The sequence below is a fragment of the Amborella trichopoda genome, chromosome 13 (assembly GCF_054954075.1).
Source record: "Amborella trichopoda isolate Santa Cruz 75 chromosome 13, AtrichopodaSantaCruz75HAP2 v2.0, whole genome shotgun sequence".
Classification (NCBI taxonomy): domain Eukaryota; kingdom Viridiplantae; phylum Streptophyta; class Magnoliopsida; order Amborellales; family Amborellaceae; genus Amborella; species Amborella trichopoda.
This window is the reverse complement of record NC_142348.1, coordinates 37,011,396-37,031,642: the sequence shown is the minus strand read 5'-3', so window position 1 is coordinate 37,031,642 and position 20,247 is coordinate 37,011,396. Positions and strand designations below refer to the sequence as shown.

The 20,247-nt window shown below is 35.0% G+C and overlaps 1 protein-coding gene across 1 annotated transcript; it reads left to right on the top strand.

Annotated features, from left to right (window-relative positions):
- The first annotated feature begins 3,765 nt into the window (after nt 1-3,765).
- On the top strand, nt 3,766-18,373 carry LOC18446345 (uncharacterized). Its single transcript, XM_006856465.3, has 3 exons — nt 3,766-4,211; nt 4,600-4,772; nt 17,475-18,373. The coding sequence occupies exons 1-3, from the start codon at nt 3,818-3,820 to the stop codon at nt 18,210-18,212; spliced, it is 1,305 nt and encodes a 434-aa protein (XP_006856527.2). The 5' UTR covers nt 3,766-3,817; the 3' UTR covers nt 18,213-18,373.
- Nucleotides 18,374-20,247: the final 1,874 nt, after the last annotated feature.

The following is a 20,247-nucleotide window of genomic DNA, read 5'->3' as shown; positions in this document are numbered from 1 at the left end:
TCAAGGTCATATAAACGAAATGCTTTTTGACCATGAGGGTAATCAATGAATATACATTGGCATGACCGAATGTCAAATTTGTATTGATGATGTATGTTATAAGCATAACAAAGGAAGCCTAACACCTTTAAATGTTTATATGATGGAGGAGAGTTGAAAAGAGCCTCATGTGGGCTTTTGCCATTTAAAATAGGGGTAGGTAAGCTATTGATAAGATATATAGTTGTGAGAATGCAATCTCCCCAAAAAGGAAGAGGTAAATTAGCTTGAAAGCGTAAAGCCCGTGCAACCTCGAGGAGATGACGGTGTTTACATTTAGTAATTCCATTTTGTTGGGGTATTGTAGTACAAGAGTGTCGCTGAGGCATACTATTTATTTGAAAAACATTTTGTATATCTTTGGAGAAAAACTCAGTTCTATTGTCCGTGCGAATGGACTGAATTGATCAATGGAATTGAGTTCTAACCAAGGCAAAAAAGATTTTAAATATTGATTCGTTTAAGATTTGTATCGAATTAGAAAAATCCAAGTGCTACGACTAAAATCATCAACCAAAGTTAAAAAATAATGTGCTCCTGAACGAGATGGGGTTGCATAACCTCCCCATGTGTCACATGCATAAGTTGAAAATGGGTAGTAGTAGAAGTCGTACTTTTAGGAAAAGAAAGTCACAACTATTTGGCCCTAGGGCATATATGATAATGCCAATTATTAGAGGAAAAAATGTCTGAGTGTTTTCTAATAAGAGAATGTAAGCGAGCATGAGAATGGTGACCTAGGCACCAATGCCACATATCCATGGGGATTGAATTGTGAACTGGGGATGCAAAGATGGCTTTGGGTGAATGAAAGATATAAAGCCCATTGCGCTCTCTACCCGCTCCAATCGTCGTCCTTGATAACCAGTCCTGAAAAGTACAATGGTTGGAGGAAAAAGTTATTGAGCATTGTATATTAGATGTAAGCTTTTGAACAAAAAGTATATTGTATGAGAAGGATGGTACACACAAAACATTATGCAAAGTTATTCGTTCGGAAAGAATAATAATGCCAATACGAAGAACAGGTGAAAAATTACGATTTGGCAGTTTTACAGGATTAGTGGGTAATGAAGGCTCTATAGATGAAATAAATGATGGAGAACAATCAATATGGTCAGTAGCACCACTGTCTATGAACCAGGTATCATTGAATGAAGAAAAGGTAGAGCAACAAAGATTACCTGCGAGATTGGCCAAGTGACTTGAACTACTTGCATGTAGCATTTGCAAAAGTCAACGGTGTTAGTCAAATGTAATTGAGGATGTTGACTTTCAGACGAAGAATCCATGGTGTTGTTACTCATGGCTCACGAAACTTTAAAGAAAGGGGAAGTACAACAACGTGGAGTTTTCTAAATTGTAGGTTGTGTGATATTATGCCACACAAAAAAATACTTAGGTAGAAAGAGAATATTACAACAACCACATTAGATGACGTTTGACCTAAGAGATATTTGTAGATTTAGAGAAGCAAACATAGAGAGAGAGAGAGAGAGATAGATGCTTTCTATTGAATGGAAAGGTAAACTTTATTGAAGAAAACTAAGATTTTGCAAGAGCAAAGCTCAATTGCTGGAGCACGCACCAAAATTTGCTGGAGTAAAACGTAGAGAGTGATAGATGTAAGCTTTTGTTGAATGGAAAAGGAAGCTTAAAAGAAAATTTTGCGTGAGCAAAATTCAAAAAACGAAGCACGCAGCAAAAAATTGCACGATCAAAATGTAAAATCTATGCAAGCAAATTTGAACGAGAAAAATAAAATAATTGCACGACCAAATCTTTGGAGAAGGTTAATGGATGCAAGCTGAAAGCTCTGGTACCATGTCAAGATTTGGAGCAATTTGAATGGAATGATTTTTCAATATCATATCACCCAAAACGTGGGGTATTTGTAGAAAGTACAAGAGGTTCCAATACCATGATTGCAGGGATTTATGTAACAAATATAGAAGATGTAATATGGTTATCCTACTAAATTAGAATGTGTACAGTCATATAAAATTTGAAATTTAAATCAGGATTTGAATTTTAATTCGAAAATATTAAAAACTCCCAACATTTGAAATTCAAATCATTCAAGATTTGAATTTCAATTCGAAATTATTAGTAAATCCTGGAGAAACTTTACCTAAATATATGGAAGAGAGAAGGTTCATTAATTTAATTAAAATTAGGAATGGGAGAGGCGAAGAGCCTCATGTACTTTTGGTTTTCTTCTTTTCAGAAGAAAGCTTTGTAGAGAGAGAAGGCAATTTGTCGAACTAGATAAATCGTTATATTTGCTCTTTTAATTTTCCGCACTATTAGTTTTTCTTTTATTTTTGTCAAACCTTAGTTTTTATTCGCCAGCCCGATTATGTTCGGATTGGACAAAAGTATCGACAAACGTAACAAAGATGTACTCATGTGTGGCCAACTTTTGGGGCAAACAAACTTCATCAATGGATGGAAGGCACGTGCCACTGATGGGATCATGATGCAGTGTTTGTGCTTGAAACCTCAAATGCTGTTAAAAGCCAGAACCATAGACTTAACTGTCGTCAGAAGTGTTTAGTTATCTCATTATGTTCACATATTGTTATGTGAATCAATCCTTAAGGGTTTGTCATTAGCCATTTAAAGTTGTACCTTCAAGAATCCCATTCTATAGAACTTTTTGGTTGGAGATTTAGAAATATTACTTTTTCTCTATAAATTTGGCATTAATTCTCAAAAGTATTGAAAGGGGAATATTTTATAAATAAAACAAGCTTATTTTTATTATTTTTTTAAAGTTGATTTTTAAAGTATTTGTTTCTAAGGACTTGTATCTTGGAATTCGGGTAGTAGCTCGGTGGTTGGGACCTTGTGGGTCCAGCATGACGTCCCGATTCCAATCCTGTCCCTTGAGTACATAAAAATCATGAGTCCATCCTCTTTATATCAAGTTCTAACAAGGTTTAAAAGCAAGGATCAATGACCCAAATTGCCCATCCAAAAAATCGGTCAAGTTCGGTAGGTTGTTGGTTTAGATCGGTGATTCAGTCGAATGATAAAAATTTCAAAACTTAGAGAACAAAAAATTGAAAAAAATTAGAAAATAAAGGTGGGGGCTAGATCTGGCCAATTCTCTAGTAGAATTGGTTCATAGAGTGAACCGGGGTTTCCTGATATTTTAGTAGAACTAGGGATGGCCACTCAGGTTCAGTATCCAGATCGGCTGGTTCCCATGTGGTCGCTGTTTTTCTTAAACCTTGGGTTTTACAGAGCAAGATTTGGATACCAATGTGCTCCAAAATAGGAGAAAACTACCATTAATGATATTATTAGAGGTACTCCCCTCAGCAACTATTGAGAACAATCCTACCTCTTTTCCTAAAGACAAAAAAAGAGGTAACTTTGTTTCAAGCTCTTGGTTTAAGATCCCAGAAGGAGAAAACTGTTGTATGTTAAATTGTTAGGGGCATTTTAGATATGTTGTCCAAATATGGGATTCATGTAGTTACTCTGACCTAGAAATATCAGCTTCAGTGTCGCACCAGCACCACTCAACCCAACCAGTTCACCACACTACAAAGAGAGTGAGAGGCCAGGCTATCTTCTTGGCTTCTTCTTCTCTCTCTCTAAACTCTCTCTTCTCCTTGTGTGTCTCTTAGTGCCAGCTATCAGTGGCCTATTGTGGCCACAACAACACCTCCAAGTCCTCCTTTTTAAGAACAAACAACCCCCCTCCTATTTCCTCATTCCCAACCAAAGAGAGAGGAAGAAAGAGAGAGAAAAAGTAGCAGAGTGAGAGATGGGTGAGAGGAGTGTAGCAAGCTTGGCACTATGCCTAAGCATCATGTTTTTGGTGAGCAACACAGCGAGCGCATGTTGCGGGTGCAAGAAGGCACCGCCTGTCCTGTACTACCCCCCGCCCTATGCGTACCCTTCCTGTCCTAAGGATGCATTGAAGCTTGGAGTGTGCGCCGACTTGCTGAGCGGCCTAGTCAATGTGGTGATCGGGAGCCCGCCCTCAGGCGATAAGTGCTGCCCTCTCCTCTATGGCTTGGCTGACCTTGAAGCTGCTGTTTGCCTTTGCACCGCTATCAAGGCCAATGTGCTCGGTATCATCAAAGTAGAAGTGCCTGTTGCTCTTTCTCTCTTGATCAGTGCTTGTCAAAAGACGATCCCCCCCGGCTTCGTGTGCCCTTGAGTGCTCCTCTTATTCCTTCTCCTCCCTCCCTCTCTCTCTCTCTCTCTCTCTCTCATTCTCTCTTCCCATTTTTAATATATTGCTTCCTATTCTTCTCTCTCATCCCCCAATCTAAGTTGGGAGTTTGTTTGATTTCCTTAGTGATGTGGTAATAAGGTTGAACTTGCCTGTGTAAGTTGAGCCTGTGTAAGTTGAGTCTATGTGTGGCTGAGGTTCTATAATCTCCTATGTTTCTTTGTCTTCTATAGTATGGAACTTTGTATTTTTTTTATAGTGGTGTTTTATTTGTGTAAAGTTCTGACCCTTTGGTGCCAAAAGGGCTGTAAAATGTACAGCTCTTTTGACTCTGGTAAGAGGGATGTGTTCTACTTTGTGTTTTCCAGTGGCATTGGATGCTAGATTATTGTTTGTTGCTGAATATGTTTCCTCAATAAAGATGGGGCAGATTCCATTTCTTTTGTTGGCTTGCTTCTTTGCTTTCCTTGGGAAAGAGTCTGGTCAGTTACGAAATCATGCAAGGAAATTGAGTTTGTGTGAGAGCTTCAAATGGCATCTTGTATGAAGGAGGTGGTGTAAATTGAAATAGGAAAATATATTAAAATAGATATTATTTTCAAGCATTTAGTATTTTTCCTTTTTTATCCCATTCCAACTCAAAATTATGTATATTTTGATGGGTATATTTTTCTCCTTATTGGGATTGATAATAGACAGCATATGTTCTCTAATAGCAGCATGACAACATCACCTTTAACCCTAGTCATAACTCTTTTTATCTTTTTTGTTCCCTTCGTCTTATCTCTGCTATTTCGTCTTCTCCTTCTAAACTCGTTTTTTTTTCTTTCTTTACTATCAGTTTCTGATCCTTGTATTTTATCATTATCTCAATGAAATATACTTACCATTCAAAAAAAAAAAAAAAAAAAAAATTGTAAACTAAAAAGAAAACCTTGCCCGGGGATATAACGTAGACCATAAGACCTATACTCCTAGACCCTAGACCTATAATCCTATAAAATCTTATTTTGGCTACAACATATTTTTAAAAGTCTAATGGAAGGGTAGACCAATCTGAACCACTGTATTTATGAAGAGAAATAAAACAAACCAGAAAGCATTTCAATGAAAAAATGTTTTGTGTTCCCAAAATTTGGATGAAATAAGCCTTGACTGCACTACAATAATATGAGAAAGCATTAGAATGCTCAAGAAATTGGGGAAGCCCAATCTTTTTATCAGAGAAACACTATTTCCGCAGAAACTAAAACCACTTGGTTGGCAATTAAAAACACTTGGTTGGCAATTTCTGTCACTAAAACCATCAAACAATACAACATATGAAAGACAATTACCACAAAAAGAGAAAAATAGAAAAAATAATGAGGACAACTTGAAAATTAGCATTACATTCTAGAAAAAATCATAAATAGTTCACGATAACTACACCAGGAAGCTAACAATCATACAAAAAACTTATAGTAATGAATTTGTTTTTTATTAGTTTTATGAAGGACTTCTACATATGTTTGAAATTGAGACGAACATTCATTAAGTAGATGTTGATCGTAACAACTGGATATAAGGGCTAAATTTATGCAAATCTACAGTCTTTTCAAGATATATATTATGAAAACATAAGCAACAAAAAAAATTAAACGAAGTTATAGCAAATACTTGTTGTAGATCAACCCTATGACTTTAAAAATAGTAACCCCGAATGACTTGTTGGCGTTAGCCTCATTGAGTAGATTTCCAATAGAAGCCACAATTTTGGATTCTTATAAAAAAAAAAAAAAAAAAAAAAAAGTTGTTGATGCTAATAATTGTTTTGAGAATAGAACGGCATGTAAAATGGATTTGGGGCTCAAATTTGGAACTAAAATAGCCCTAAATGAACCCTAAATCAACCAAAACAGAGACCCGGGGGGTGCCGGGGGGGTCCTGACAAAAAATCCCAAAAGTTGCATAACGGTTGTACTCAACTACTCTGAAAAGACTCATTTGAGACTTGGGAATCACCTGTTCTACTGAAGGACAGTTCTTTAGTGAATCCATTATGTCGAGTTCAATTAAGATGAGTCCCTGGTTCAAAGGCCTCTTAAACTAAGGATCGCTCAACATCAAGTGACTCGAGTGATCAGGAGCCCAATTTATCAGTTTCTTAAATATTAATGCATAGTTTGTGTTGAAACTGCATATAGGATTTATGTGAAGCATTTTCCCCACCATAGATTATCCCAAGGCCAACCTATTGTTCTAACCTCTTGAAAATAGGAATTGGGTATGGGCTTTTGAGTGGTTAGTAGTTGAAGCCAAGAAATGCTACATCTCAAGTGCGGTTCCTACCACTGAACTACTCCTTCAAGAAAAAAAAAAAAAAAAAAAAAAAAAAAAAAAAAAAAAAAAAATAAAAATATATATATATATATATATATATATATATATATATATAAATAAATAAATCGTTGAACTTCTAGGTGACTAATGGGAAAGACATTGCAATTAAAGTATTAAGATTGTAGATCCTACATCAATCTCGCTACCATGGCTTTGGCTCAATGGTGAGTCGTTCAATTTGTAGGGGCGATAGGCCTTGGGTTTGGACAAGTGTTCTTAGGATCACATGGACTTGTTTTTGAGGGTGGGGGAGAGAGAAAGTGAGTCTGTTAGATTTATATAACTCCCTATAAAACAACAAAAATTGCAATATAGCAAATTGAGAACTTTTTTTAAAAGTTCAGCGAAAGTTTTCACATTTGGATATCGGATTTTGCTTACAAGCAAAACTAGTGACAGATTAGTGTGCAAAAGGAAGTATTAGCATTTGGTGAAAATGGCTTAGGAAGAAGTTGTTGTGGTAAACCAAGGCAAAACCAGTAAAAACTGGTGTTTCTACCGGTCCATTGTCTTGAATAAGTATGAAGTGTATGTAATAACGGCTAAAATGGAAGAGAATGGGCTGGAGCCTTGGCGGTAGTATCAATGAGCTTTATGATGAAGTCTCTGACTTCATTCTCTATAAAGGGTAGGGGCCCAAAAATTCTTAACTTACCCTTAAAGGCCTAAATCCCCACCGACATACCACTTTTTTTTACTTACCCAAAAAAAGGGTTGAAATGAAAATACTTATCAAGAGCTCGCAATATACATATATCATCACTATAATACTTTCAAGAGCTCTCAATATTCATGTATCATCAATATAGTACTCGAATTGCTACTCACTCAAAGTTCTCAGTCTGAGGCGGACAACTCCCAACTCTTTCAGATAAGATTTTTATTATCGGTATGTAGGTAAGCATGGCGGAATTTCAAAATTTCAAGTTATTTATCTCATCAATACTTGAATGGTGGCTCTCTTTTACCTTCTTATTTCTCTCTTGCCAAGTTATCCGATTATGGTAAGAAGAGAGACCTTCCAACTTTATAAGGGAACTTGTTTGGAAATTACTTTTTGAGCAAGTTATTATGAGGTTTTCAATATTTTAGTGGCTATCATGAGTTATCAAATCTTCAAAACTAGGAAAGGGGCTGCGTCGTGGTGGTAGCACCCCCATACCTAGTTGCCACATTGTGGTTTCTAACCGTGCTAATACCACCTATTAATAATTTCAAAAAGGCTAACTCCATAATTTATTTGAAAAAACAGGATAGGGCCTGTCTTCCCGACTGAATTATCTAAAAAAAAAGAAAGAAAAAAATCCCCAAAATACTATTTGGCATATGTGATGGGCAAAATATCAAGTGATGCAAAGAGATGGTCATGCCTCCCTCTTTTAGCTTTGCACAAGTAGCAGATGTTGTCCACTTGGAGTTCCCCATTGATGGATTATATCATTAGTGAGTAGCATATTTTGGTATGCCTATGAAGAGAACTGGGATGGCCTTTTCCTAATGTCCCTTACAATATTATTTCTACTTCCATGTTATCTAATCACTTGACGTGAATTCTTGAGAGATAAGCCTCCATTTTGAGAAGCCATTCAAGTGATTTATTCTACATCTTCATTTCAAACTAGTTTTTTTGATGATTGAGAAGTGTTATTTATTCCTTTCCAACCCCATAGTATCTCCTTGTTGCTCTAAATGTGGTATCTCCAAAGTTACTTTTTTTTAATTATTAAGCTCTAAACCTGATAGGTTGATTTTTGGTAAATAAAATACAAGAAAAAGAATCGACAAAAAACAAGCAACAAACAACAAAAATAAAGCAGAAAATAAATAACAAAAAAAAAAAAAACACCAGGATTTACGTGGTTCGTCACATTTGTGACTACATCTACGGGCGAAGACGATCAATTTCTTTCACTAAATCAATGATCACTAAATCAAAGAAATAAAATTACAAGGAGAACCGGAGACTCAATCTCCCACAAAACCTTATTCTCTATAATTTTCTCTCTCTATAAAACCCCTAAAAGTTTACTTCTATTTTTTTGTATGTACTTTCTCTCTCTACAAGAGAGGACGAACCCAAAAGTGCACCTATGTATGGCCTACTTTTCCACACATGCTTTCTCTCTCTAGAAAATCATCTTTATATATAGAGAATAAAGCTCCAAAAACAAGTACGTCAAACCAATATCAACTTTCTCCCTATCCATGTGGACATAAGGCTCTATCCTAATCTAAGTAGGACTTATCCATCAACTTAGATCCCAATAATAGGCTCTATCCAAATAAATAGGAATTCTAACTTAAAGATCCTTTTAAATTACGGATTAAAGAATTCAAGATAAGTATCAACTTCTTCCCCAGTTGCCAATTCTCATTTAATTTGGATAGTAAGTTCAAGTTGAACTCCTTGATTCTTTTGATACTTATACCAACTTCACTCTTTGGTCTGCAAATTGAGTCCTTTGACTAGAATTGGGTATCTTGGGCTAGATTTCCCATAAGGAAGTCCCTTTAAAGCTTTTCAAGAGTATTTATTCTAATTGAGGGAAGTCTAAACATGGAACATAAGTTGAGTGTAATTGGGTTGAGGTAAGAGTTTATTACAGTTTAGCCTTTTTGAGCATGAAAAGATTTGAACTCCATCTTTAAGCACAGGGATTATCTACAAAGAGACCATTTATTTTTTGTTTATGGAAGTCACAATCATTCTCATTCATTAGATGTTAAATTGGATGGCTTGGAGTGAGTTACAAAATCCGAGAAAACTCTTTTGCTCTCTCTCTCTTCTACTTTGATTGCATGGTTAGTCTTCTGAATTGTAAACTACTACATGATTGCTTAGAAACTGAACATTTTTTTTCTTTTGATGGGTGCATAATTTCGCTTCTTAGATGGGTCTATAATTTAATTTTAGATATTTAATTTTTTCTACTGACATGTAATTCTATCTATTGGCATTACAATTACTGGGATAATCTTTTTCTTTGAAGAGTGGTTTGGCTCGCCTGGCTATATATTAGCATTACAATTAGTGGGATAATCTTTTCCCATTTTCTTGAAGATTGGTTTGGCTCGCTTTCACAAGGAGGCTAAAGTTTGGGAATATATAACATGTGTTAAGTTTGTGCTTACCAATTGGTGGGTTTTTGAGGTCGTTTTCGTTATTATACTTGCACAAGAGAATGAACGAACAGCTAAGAACATAAATACGTGGTTTCTTCGTGTGCATTTTATGGCAATTGTTTTCAAATATCAATTTTCTAGTGGGCACCTAGAGGGAATGAACCAAACTTGCAAGACTAGGTTGTACTTGAGGTTTAATGTGTTTTTGGAAATTATGGATGGGGATTCTTATGTAATCGACCTTTTCAATTAAGTCCACTATCAAGTGTAATTTGTTATGGTTTTGTTCATGGAGTCATGAAATATTTGTAATAGCCACTTGAATTTATGGTTGTATCTTCTTTTATTTTATTTTATTTTTTTTTGGAAAGGGGAGGCTTGGGGGAGAGAGACATAGAGACAGAGCACAACTAACTCCTTATATGCTTGATGGGAACTATTCGTTGTGCGAAGCCTATTTCCATTAAGATGTTTATCCTGTTTTGAAAAGTTCCTTTTATTAAGGGAAGTTAATACTTATAGATATGGGTTGTAAATAATGAGTTTTCCGATGTATCTTGAAGTTCTTATTTTATAGGAAAGATAACCTAATTAAACTAGGAATGGAAAAAGATGGTCATGTGGATCTCTTAAACTAGGAATGGAAAAAGATGGTCATGTGGATCTCTTAAGTTCTCTTTTACCAAAATAGTTTTGTAGAGAGAAAATTCAAGATAAAAAAAAAAAAAAAAAAAAAAAAAAAAATGAAGAAAGAAAGAAAGAAAAGAAGAGAGAAGGGGTTGGTTTCCTTTAGTTCTTAGGTGGGTGAGAGAAAGCTTGAATCTATTATGTTCTCCATGCTTGCATGGTATTTTTCTGATTAGTGGAAGAGAACTTTGCTAGCCTGTGGATGTAGACAATTTGCCGAAACATGTAAATATTTGTGTCTTCATATTTTAATTTTCTGCACAATTTTTTTTTTATGTTATTTTTTTTCAAGCCTTTGTTATTATCCTCTATGATTGGTATTAGAGTCTGGTTTAAGATCCTTGTTAGGCATAAGGTTTGTGGTGGATTGCAGGAAAATGGATATAGGAAATTCAACCAGATATGAAATTTCAAAATTTGATGGTTCGAATTTATCAACCTAAAAATTAAAGATGCAAGCGATGTTGGTGAAAGTTGGTTGTGTAGTGGCTTTAAAAGGCAAAGAAAATAAACATGCAAAAATGGATGATGAGGAATTGGCCAGAGCATATACTTTTTTAGCACTCGATGAGTCCATTTTATTCAATGTCTCATTAGAAACTACCACAAAAGATTTTGTAGGATGGCTGAAAAATACTTTTGAAGGTAAGTATCTTTTTAATAAAAATTCCTTTGTTTTCAACTTTACAATCTCAAGATGAGTAATGATACATGTTTGCAAGGGAACTTAAATGAGTTTAATGGCTTGATTAGCCAATTGATATTACTAGATGTGAAATTTAATGAAGAAGATAAAACAATTATATTACTCTGTTTTATGCTAGAGTCATAGGATGGACTAATCGTAAATATCAGTAGTGCAAAATCTTTTTAATTGATTTCATTGTTTCAGCACTTTTGATAGAGGAGTCTAGGAGAAAGTATGGTTAAGATTTATCTGGGAATGTGTTTGTAGCATTAGGAAGATCAATGGAGGAAAGTACAAGAAGAGATCGGTCAAGATTCAAATCAAGGGGGTATAAGAAAGTGAAGTGTTGGAGCTGTGGAAATTAGGTAATGTGAAGAGAAATTGTATGGCACAAAAGGGAATTAGGAAGCCCTTAAATTTTGTTTTTCTGATAAGCCAAGTTCAAGTTAGTCTAAAAAAAATCTAGAAATAAAATAAAAGTTTGAAGATGGAGAAGTTTTGTTTGTGGATAGGGAAGAAATTTTACAATATTAGCTACTTGATGCAGGTGCATCCTTTCACATATTTGCACATATGGATTGGTTATATAAGTACCAACCATGGGATAGAGGTATTGTTTATATAGAAAATAATGACTCGTGTAGAATAGTGGGAGTTGGAGATATAAGAATCAAGATGTTCAATGGAGTAACATGCACAATCCCGAGTATCAAACATGTTCCAAATATTAGAAGGAGTCTCTTATCTTTGGAAAAATTTAATGAACAAGGTTTCAAGTTTATAGGTGAAAGTAGATGTCTGAAAATTTCAAAGAGAGTATTAGTGCTTACCAAAGGAGAGTTAGCAGGCAATTTGTATGGACATGTTGGACAAATAATTTTGAAAGTGGCTGATATTATAGAGGTGGACTCTGTCATGACAGGATATGCACATTTGGGTTATGTGAGCGAGTGTGGACTCAAAAAACTTCTCGATAAAAACATCCTCCTTGGTTTAAAATATTTTAATTTAGAATTTTGTGAGTCATGCTTATTTGGAAAGCATACAAAATTGCACTTTGCTATGTCTACCGCTAAAAGTAAGATTTTTTGGAGTTTACTCATTTGTAAACTTGTGAATCACCTATTGCTTTTATGAGGGGTGTTGCATATTTTGTCATTTTCATTGATGATTTTTCAATAGAAGTATTAATTATATGCTAAAAAGGAAATTAGATGTCTTTAGTTGTTTTAAAACTTCAAGGCTTTGGTAGAAAAATAGAAAGGTAAGAGAATCAAATGCCTAAGAACTGCTAATGGGGGACAGTTTTGTTTTGATGAATTTAATAACTTTTGTAGTGACCATAGTATTGCTTGGCAGTTGATAGTTCTTGGAATACCTCAGCAAAATGGGGTTGATGAGAGAATGCATCGTACCATTATGGACTGTGTCAGGTGCATGTGAATGATGTAGGGTTGGAGTAGTGCTTTTAGGCAAATGCAATTCATATAACTTGTTTCTTAAGTAATAGACGCCTCAGTTCTGCTATTGACCTAGAAGAGGTTTGGACAGGTAAACTAACTGATTAGTTTTTCCTTTATGTTTTAAGTTATGATGCATATTCTTCTATTCCAAAGGAGAAGAGAATTATGCTAGACACAAAATCCAAAAAGTGTTTGTTCTTGGTTATGCTGATGGTACAAAGTGGTATAAATAGTAGAATCCTATTGACCACAAAATTGTAGGTAGTTGAAATGTTATTTTCAATAAAAATTCCATGTAATATAAGAAAGATGAGCCAGATGCAAAAACTGTTGAGGTAGAGTGCACCCATGAGAACCAGCGAGATAGTGATCAGGACTAAGAACCTGAAATTGTCCAAGAACTTAAAGAATATTAAGGTCGTGTTGAATTACGAAGATCTGATAGACTTAAAAAAGGTTGTGAGACTTAATGAATATGTCTTGTTCTATGCTTGCCTAACAAACTAGGGTGAGCCATATTTTTATGTAAGGCATGTGAGGTCAATAAATATGATGAATAGAGAGCATCCATGGAAGAAGAGATGGAGGCCTTGTGGAAGAATAAAATATAAAACCTTATAAAATTACTAATAGGGCAAACATAACCAGCTACTTTCAAATTATTAATAGGACTTTCAAAATACTAATAGGGTAAAAATCATAGCTCGATTGGTTGTGGAAGGTTATGCTCAGAAATCAGGTATTGATTTTTATAAGATTTTCTCTCATGTTGTGTGCATGTCCACTATTATAGTGTTTTTGGCTATGGCTGATATTTTTTATTTAGAGTTGGAACAATTAGATGTGAAAATTGCATTTTTGCATGGTGGCTTAAAAAAAGATATTTATATGACCCTACTTAAGGGTTTTTTGAGGAAGAAGGTAAAGAGATTTTGGTTTGTAAGCTCAAGAAATCGTTTTATGGGTTGAAACATGAGCTGAGGTGTTGATACAAACAATTTGGCTTGTTAAGCTTGACTTTTCGTAGATGTGAAACTGGCCATTGTGCCTATTTTAGTAGTTATGGTGATGGAAGCTTTATTATTTGGTTATTGTATATCCATGACATGATTGTTGCATGACCAAATAAAGAGAATATTGTAATACTTAAAGTTTAGTTGGCTAAAGAATTTGAGATGAAAGAGTTGTGAGCCGTCAATTAAATTCTTGGAATAAGTGTAGAGACAAGAAGAACTGAAAAATCTAGTTAACTCAGAAGAGTTATGTGGAGAGGGTTATGCGGCTCTTCAATATGTAGAATGTTAAACTAGTTAGTTTCCCATTTCCTGTGCATATGAAATTTTCAAAACAATGTATTAGCACCAAAGCAGGTAAGAGACAGATATCTCTAATACCGTATTCATCAATAGTAGGGAGCCTCATGTTTGATATAACTAGCACCAAACTTGACATAGCACAAGCAGTAGGAGTTGTGAGTAGATATATGATAAATCTTGGCTATGAATTTTGGACCGCGATGAAATGGATCATTTGGTATTTAAAAGGAACATGCAATGCTGGTTTTTATTACAGTGGAATGGATTTGAAAGTCGCTGGTTATGTTGGTGAATATTTTGTTGGTGACTTGAATAAAACAAGGTTTACAATTAGATATGTTTTTTCTTTGGGAGGTGGTACAATTAGTTGGTTATCAATGTTGCAGTCTGTGGTTGGCTTCTAAAGAAGCTGAGTTTGTCACTTTCCCATGTATCTAAATAAGTGATTTGGCTAAATAGGTTACTTGATGAATTCCGAGTTGTGCAAGAAGGTATATCGCTTTATTGTGATAACTAGAGTGCCTTGTTTTTAGTAAGGAATCCATCTTTCCATAACAGGACTAAACACATTGATGTTCAGTATTACTTTATTCATGATGTGGTAGAAGATGAGATGTGGTAGAAGATAAAAGAATTTTATTGCAGCAAATTCATACTGATGACGATTTAGCAGATATGTTGACTAAACCCATTGGTAAATGGAAGTTCACTTGGTCTAGGATTTCTATAGGGCTTGTGTTGCTTGATGATTAGTGGTGTGCAACAATCTCTTGGAGCAGAGTAGTCAAAAGAGAAACATGTCTTCAAGTGAGAGAATGTTGTGCATGAAGCCTATTGTGGTTTATCATTTTTTGGAATGTTCCTTTTATTAAGGGAGGTTAACGCTTACAGACATGGGTTGTACGTGATGAGTCTTTTCCATGTATCTTGGAGTTCCTATTTTATAGGAAAGATAAACTATTAATCTAAGAATGGGAAAAATATGGTCATGTAGGTCTTTTGGGTTCTTGTTTACAAAAATAATTTGTTGAGGGAGAAAAGTAGAGATGCAGAAAAAAGAAAAAGAAGAGAGAGAAATGATTAGTTTCTTTAGTCATTAGGTAGGCGTTCTAGCGAGAGAAAGACCTTACGGCTTGGGAGAAGCTTGTATCCCTTGTATTCTCCATACCTACATGATGTTTTTCTGACTGGTTAAAGTGAGCATTGCTGCCTCATAAACATAGGCAATTTGTCGAACCACATAAATCTTTATGTCTCTCTTCTTTTAATGTTTTATTTTTCCCAAATCTTGTTTTTTATCCTCTAACCTGTTTATTTTGTTAGACTTACTGAGGATGAGGAGTGATATAAAATTCTTCTTGGCCTCATGTGATACAAAAAAAGAACAAAAGGCTATCGGTCACTTATTCACATATCTCCATATTTCCAGACTTCCAGGCTCAATCAAACGTAGGTTCTCAACCTTCCTTAAAATTCCAAAGTGGATATCAAACATGTTACTTGCCAATTCAATATCTCAATTCCTAGAAAAGAAGAATTCCTATTTCTAGAACAACTTCCACGCTCCATGTTGTCTTGAGTCCCAAAAGGGGTAACATTCTTGCTTATAGACCCAAAGCGACTTGTGTTTCGGGGCAACATGGAGTAAAACATCTTTTAGCCATACTTTACCTTAGCAAAAGAATCAATCAAAGGGAGAAATACCAGGAAAGGGGGGCTGGGTCGTGGTGGTAGCACCTCCATGTTTAGTTTCTACATTATGGTTTTTAAACACCACCCACTGACACTTTGAAAAAGCTACACTCCCTAATCTATCTAAAAAAATGGGTAGGGGTTCGTCTTGCCCGCTAAATTACCAAAAAGAAAAAAAAAAGGGAGGAATACCATAATTATTTTGGAAAGAACTTTAAAATTTCAACAATGAAAGAGAGCAAAGTGTTGGAGAAGAATTACAGATTTTTGTGAAGAAAAATTAAGGAAAGATAGGGAAGAAAACATTCTCAAACTTTTGGGAAGCAAGAGTGACAAAATAGGGAACTTTTGGGAAGCAAGAGTGACAAAACAAGGAAAGGTTTTTATACTTCCCATGTTGTATAGTAGTTCTCTACTCCCTCCTTTTAATTTAGATCAAATAGGCCATTGACTGTTTGATCTAAATCTGACACCTCGAAGTATTTTATTTTTAGTTTTATTCTATAAATTATATAAATATAAAATTTGGTATGTGCCATCATCTCAATGCGGCACATCCAATAAAATAAAATAACCAAACTATCCTTAAAAATTTTAGAGGTATTTTGGTTATTTTACTTCATCAGGAATAAATGTTTTATATTGTTTGCAGGTGCGAGTTTAAGAGAGGATTAGACGCCAAAACTTCGGTGTCAAAATGTTTTATAAAAAAAAAAACACAACAGTGTAGAGACGTGACGTTGTAATTTGATCCATCTCAGCTGTTCATTCAGCTCTGAGAGCTAGATTAGGGAAAGTATATGACTAGCATACATTAAGGGAAGTATAGAAAGCTTGTCGGAAAAAAAAAGAAGAAGCATAAATTTAGTTTTAAAAAAAAACTCTTAAAATGAGGTAATCCATACAAGTCATTTAGGAAGTTCACAAGGTCATATCATATGTATGTGTGAAAGTTGATCACACAGTAAGGTCCTCCTTTTTGAGACTAGAGAGGGCCTTTCCCAACCTCAAAATTATAGGCCCTGAGTTTGAGCATGAATGGCTAACTCACAGGTCATGTCTCAGCATGTCTGTATGTACTTTGTGGCCGAGCATGGGTGTGAGTATATATAGTCTAAATGGGAGGTGGATCAATAAAGGGTGTGGTTTATGTGTGTATGTACTTTGTGGAGGAGCACGGGTGTGAGGAGCACGGGTGTGAGTATATATAGTCTAAATGGGAGGTGGATCAATAAAGGGTGTGGCTTGTATAAGGTTGCAACCTTAAACAATCCAATAAAGGTGGATCTCCAAATTTTATTATAATATGTAATGGTGGTATAAAAGATTATTAAGATTATCTTAAAATTTATTTTCATGTCTAATTATAAAATTTTAAATTTTAAAAATGGTTAAAATCAAGTAGATCTATAAACAAATGAAAATCTTGAAAATGGACAGCCTAGATAATGTGTTGCAAAATGCACTTTTTTTTGGAACTCAAAATCTTTTTTTTTTCATATTTATACATCTTAATGTTGAGATGATCAATTAGAGGGGTTTTCAACATTAAGACAACATTTTTTGATGGATTTTTTAGGTGGATATATAATTCTACATTTTAAGGTTGCAACCATCATAAAACTTTTTCCATCACTAAATAGAAAGGCGATGTAATAAAAGTAAGAGGGGCGTGGCTGCAATTCCGAACATAAATCAGATACCATCTGACTGAGGAAAGAGAAAATGGCTTATCGGTGCTTATTTAATTCACCCCTGCAACACTACCAGGTCCCCTCTGCAAGCCCCTCCCTCTCTCTCCCTTCACGTGAAATTCTCAGGCCTTTGGGACCTTCTACCTCTCCTTTTTCTCCTCTACATAAACCCATTTTAACCCACACTACCATTAACAGTTCTCTCTCTCTGCCATGGCATCACCTAAGCTCTCTGCAATCCTACTAATTCTCTTCCTCTTTGCCACCCCTCCCATCCTCTCCTGCAACTATTGCTCCCCTCACCCCCACAAATCCAGACGGCACAAACCACCAAAAAAAGCCCCACCCATATCACCAAAACCGCCATTAACCCCACCTCCTGCCACCGTGAAACCACCTATCAACACCCCACCCATCACCACTAAACCACCCACACTCCCTCCTCCTGTCACTGTGAAACCGCCTATAACCACGCCTCCGGTCACGGTTAAGCCACCAATCATCACTCCCCCTGTTATAGTAAAACCCCCGGGTACCCCTCCTCCGGTTATTGTAGAACCACCATATACTCCTCCTATTACTGTCAAACCACCAATTACTACTCCTCCGGTTACCGTGAAACCACCATTTTCACCACCTGGTTGCACCCCACCACCACTACGACCACCGCCTGCAACGTGTCCTGTTGACGCATTGAAGCTTGGCGCCTGTGTGGACATGCTTGGCGGCCTCGTGCATGTGGGTCTCGGCGTGCACGTCGCTGATGAGTGTTGCCCTTTGATTCAGGGCCTTGCTGACATACAAGCCACCTTGTGCCTCTGCAACTCCATTAGAATGAAGCTTCTCAATCTCAAAATCTTTGTGCCCCTCGCTCTAAAGCTTTTGGTCACTTGTGGAATGAACCCTCCTCCTGATTTCGCTTGCCCCATGATGTGAAGGGGGTTGAGTTTCCAGTGGGTTTTCGTTTTTGAAGTGCTATGTGCTCTTCTTTCAATCTGTGTCAAAACTTTTTTTATTTTATTTGAGTGGGTGTTCATGTTGCAGATGCTTGAAAGTAAAAGCTTGGATGTCTTTAAAAAAGTAAAAAATTAGGGCAATAATTTCATGCAACCCTTGTATAGAAATATAATGCAATAATTTTAAAAAATTATCTTATGGCCATTTGTTTAATCCAAAATTTGAAATATACTATCTGTTTATTTTTAATGAACAATCATAAAAAAGAAAAAAATGAAAACACAATCTAGAAAGTACTTTTTTTCCTAATTAACACTGGCTGTTAATTTTAGTGAGATGTTTAGATCTAGACCTTAGAAGGATTTTTTCATTTCTAATTTTTTTAGATGGATTTATTATCATTAGATGAACAATATTAAAAAAGAAAAAAATGATTTTGCGTTTATAAAGGCCAAGATTTTAAAATTCGTAAAATGAATGGTCTAGATTCGTTTTTGGAGGGGACTCATTTTGACCTATCTAAGGTTCAAATTAACCTTCTTTTTTTGGAGGGATTGATTATTGAGATGAAGAGAGTGTGTGTGTAAAATTTGAGACCATACAAATACTACAAATATGATTTTTTAGAAGTGTTCGTTGCATGATACCACAATACAACTGTTATATTGGATAATTGCTCCCAAAATTATAGGGTTGAAACTTGAAAGAGTGTAATTTTCTGCATCATGTACGTAAGGTTACTTGCTGTGTAACCCGTGATCATCAGATTCTCTATCCATTGAGTTTTCCATATCTCTTTCTCGTGACTTTCCCTCATTAACTCTTTTTAACTTTCGAGAAATATATTATTAATTAAAGGCAATGTATACAAGATTATTTACTTTTGGAAAAACTTTATATGAGTAGGAGGTTTGGGCGCACCTCAAGAATTTCATTAGAACAGGGTAATCATCTCGACTTCAAGATCATGAACATGAAAAAAGAATGGATGTAAAAATTTGGAAATAGTGCATCTTGTAATGCATATTTGGGTTGTCAATTATTAAGATCTTTTAGATCGGCTCGTTCTACACTATTTTTTAAGATTTAAATTTTATAATTAGAGATGAAAAGATATTTTAAAGCTATCATAAAGATTTCCAATATTGAAACCATATTTTTCTACAGTATTTGAAGATGTGTTTTATTTTGATTGTTTAGAGAAGTTGTTTAGAGAAGTAGGTCACAAATACTATTAACAGTTAGATGTAAAATAAGATGGTTGGGAATATGACATTTATTAAGTATAATGTCTAAAACAAAATTATTCGAATGTTGCAGCACATTTCAATCTATTAAATAACATATCCAATGTTTAAGAATGGATGTGTCATTCTTGTACCAAAAGTAAATGTTCTCATAATATACAATCCATTAATATATATATATATATATATATATATATAGTCTCATTTTCATTCATATCTCGCCCTCCCACTTTCCATGAAAATTGCATTATGCGTCGAAATTTTTTTGGGACTATAATATACGTATTCGCTGACCTATCGTTCCATTCTTGAGAGAGAATGTCCCCATCAGGTATAAAGCATAATTCATCTAGCTTGCAAAGTTTTAGATTTTTTATTTGATTTCCCAAAATATTGAAGTCATATTTTTTCAATTAACTTACATGTTCTAACTCACATATTTTTTCAATTAATATCACATACTAAGTAAACGAAAACCTAGATCACCTAGTAAATTTGATAACATCTATTTGTAATTTAGAAGTCTTCTAAATTTTCAATTAATGTCATGTGTAAAGAAAATGTTATGTAATAAAACTTCCTAGAAATTTGATAGATCATATTATTTAATTGCCTATAATTTAGAAATTTCCTATATTTCAATTGATATCTTGACTCTCAATTCATTTGAATTGGACTTCCTATTTCTCTATCTTTATAAATCCCTACATTCAATTCATCCAAATTCTGCTTCTTATTCCATTGCTTTACCCAATTCCCAAGTTCTC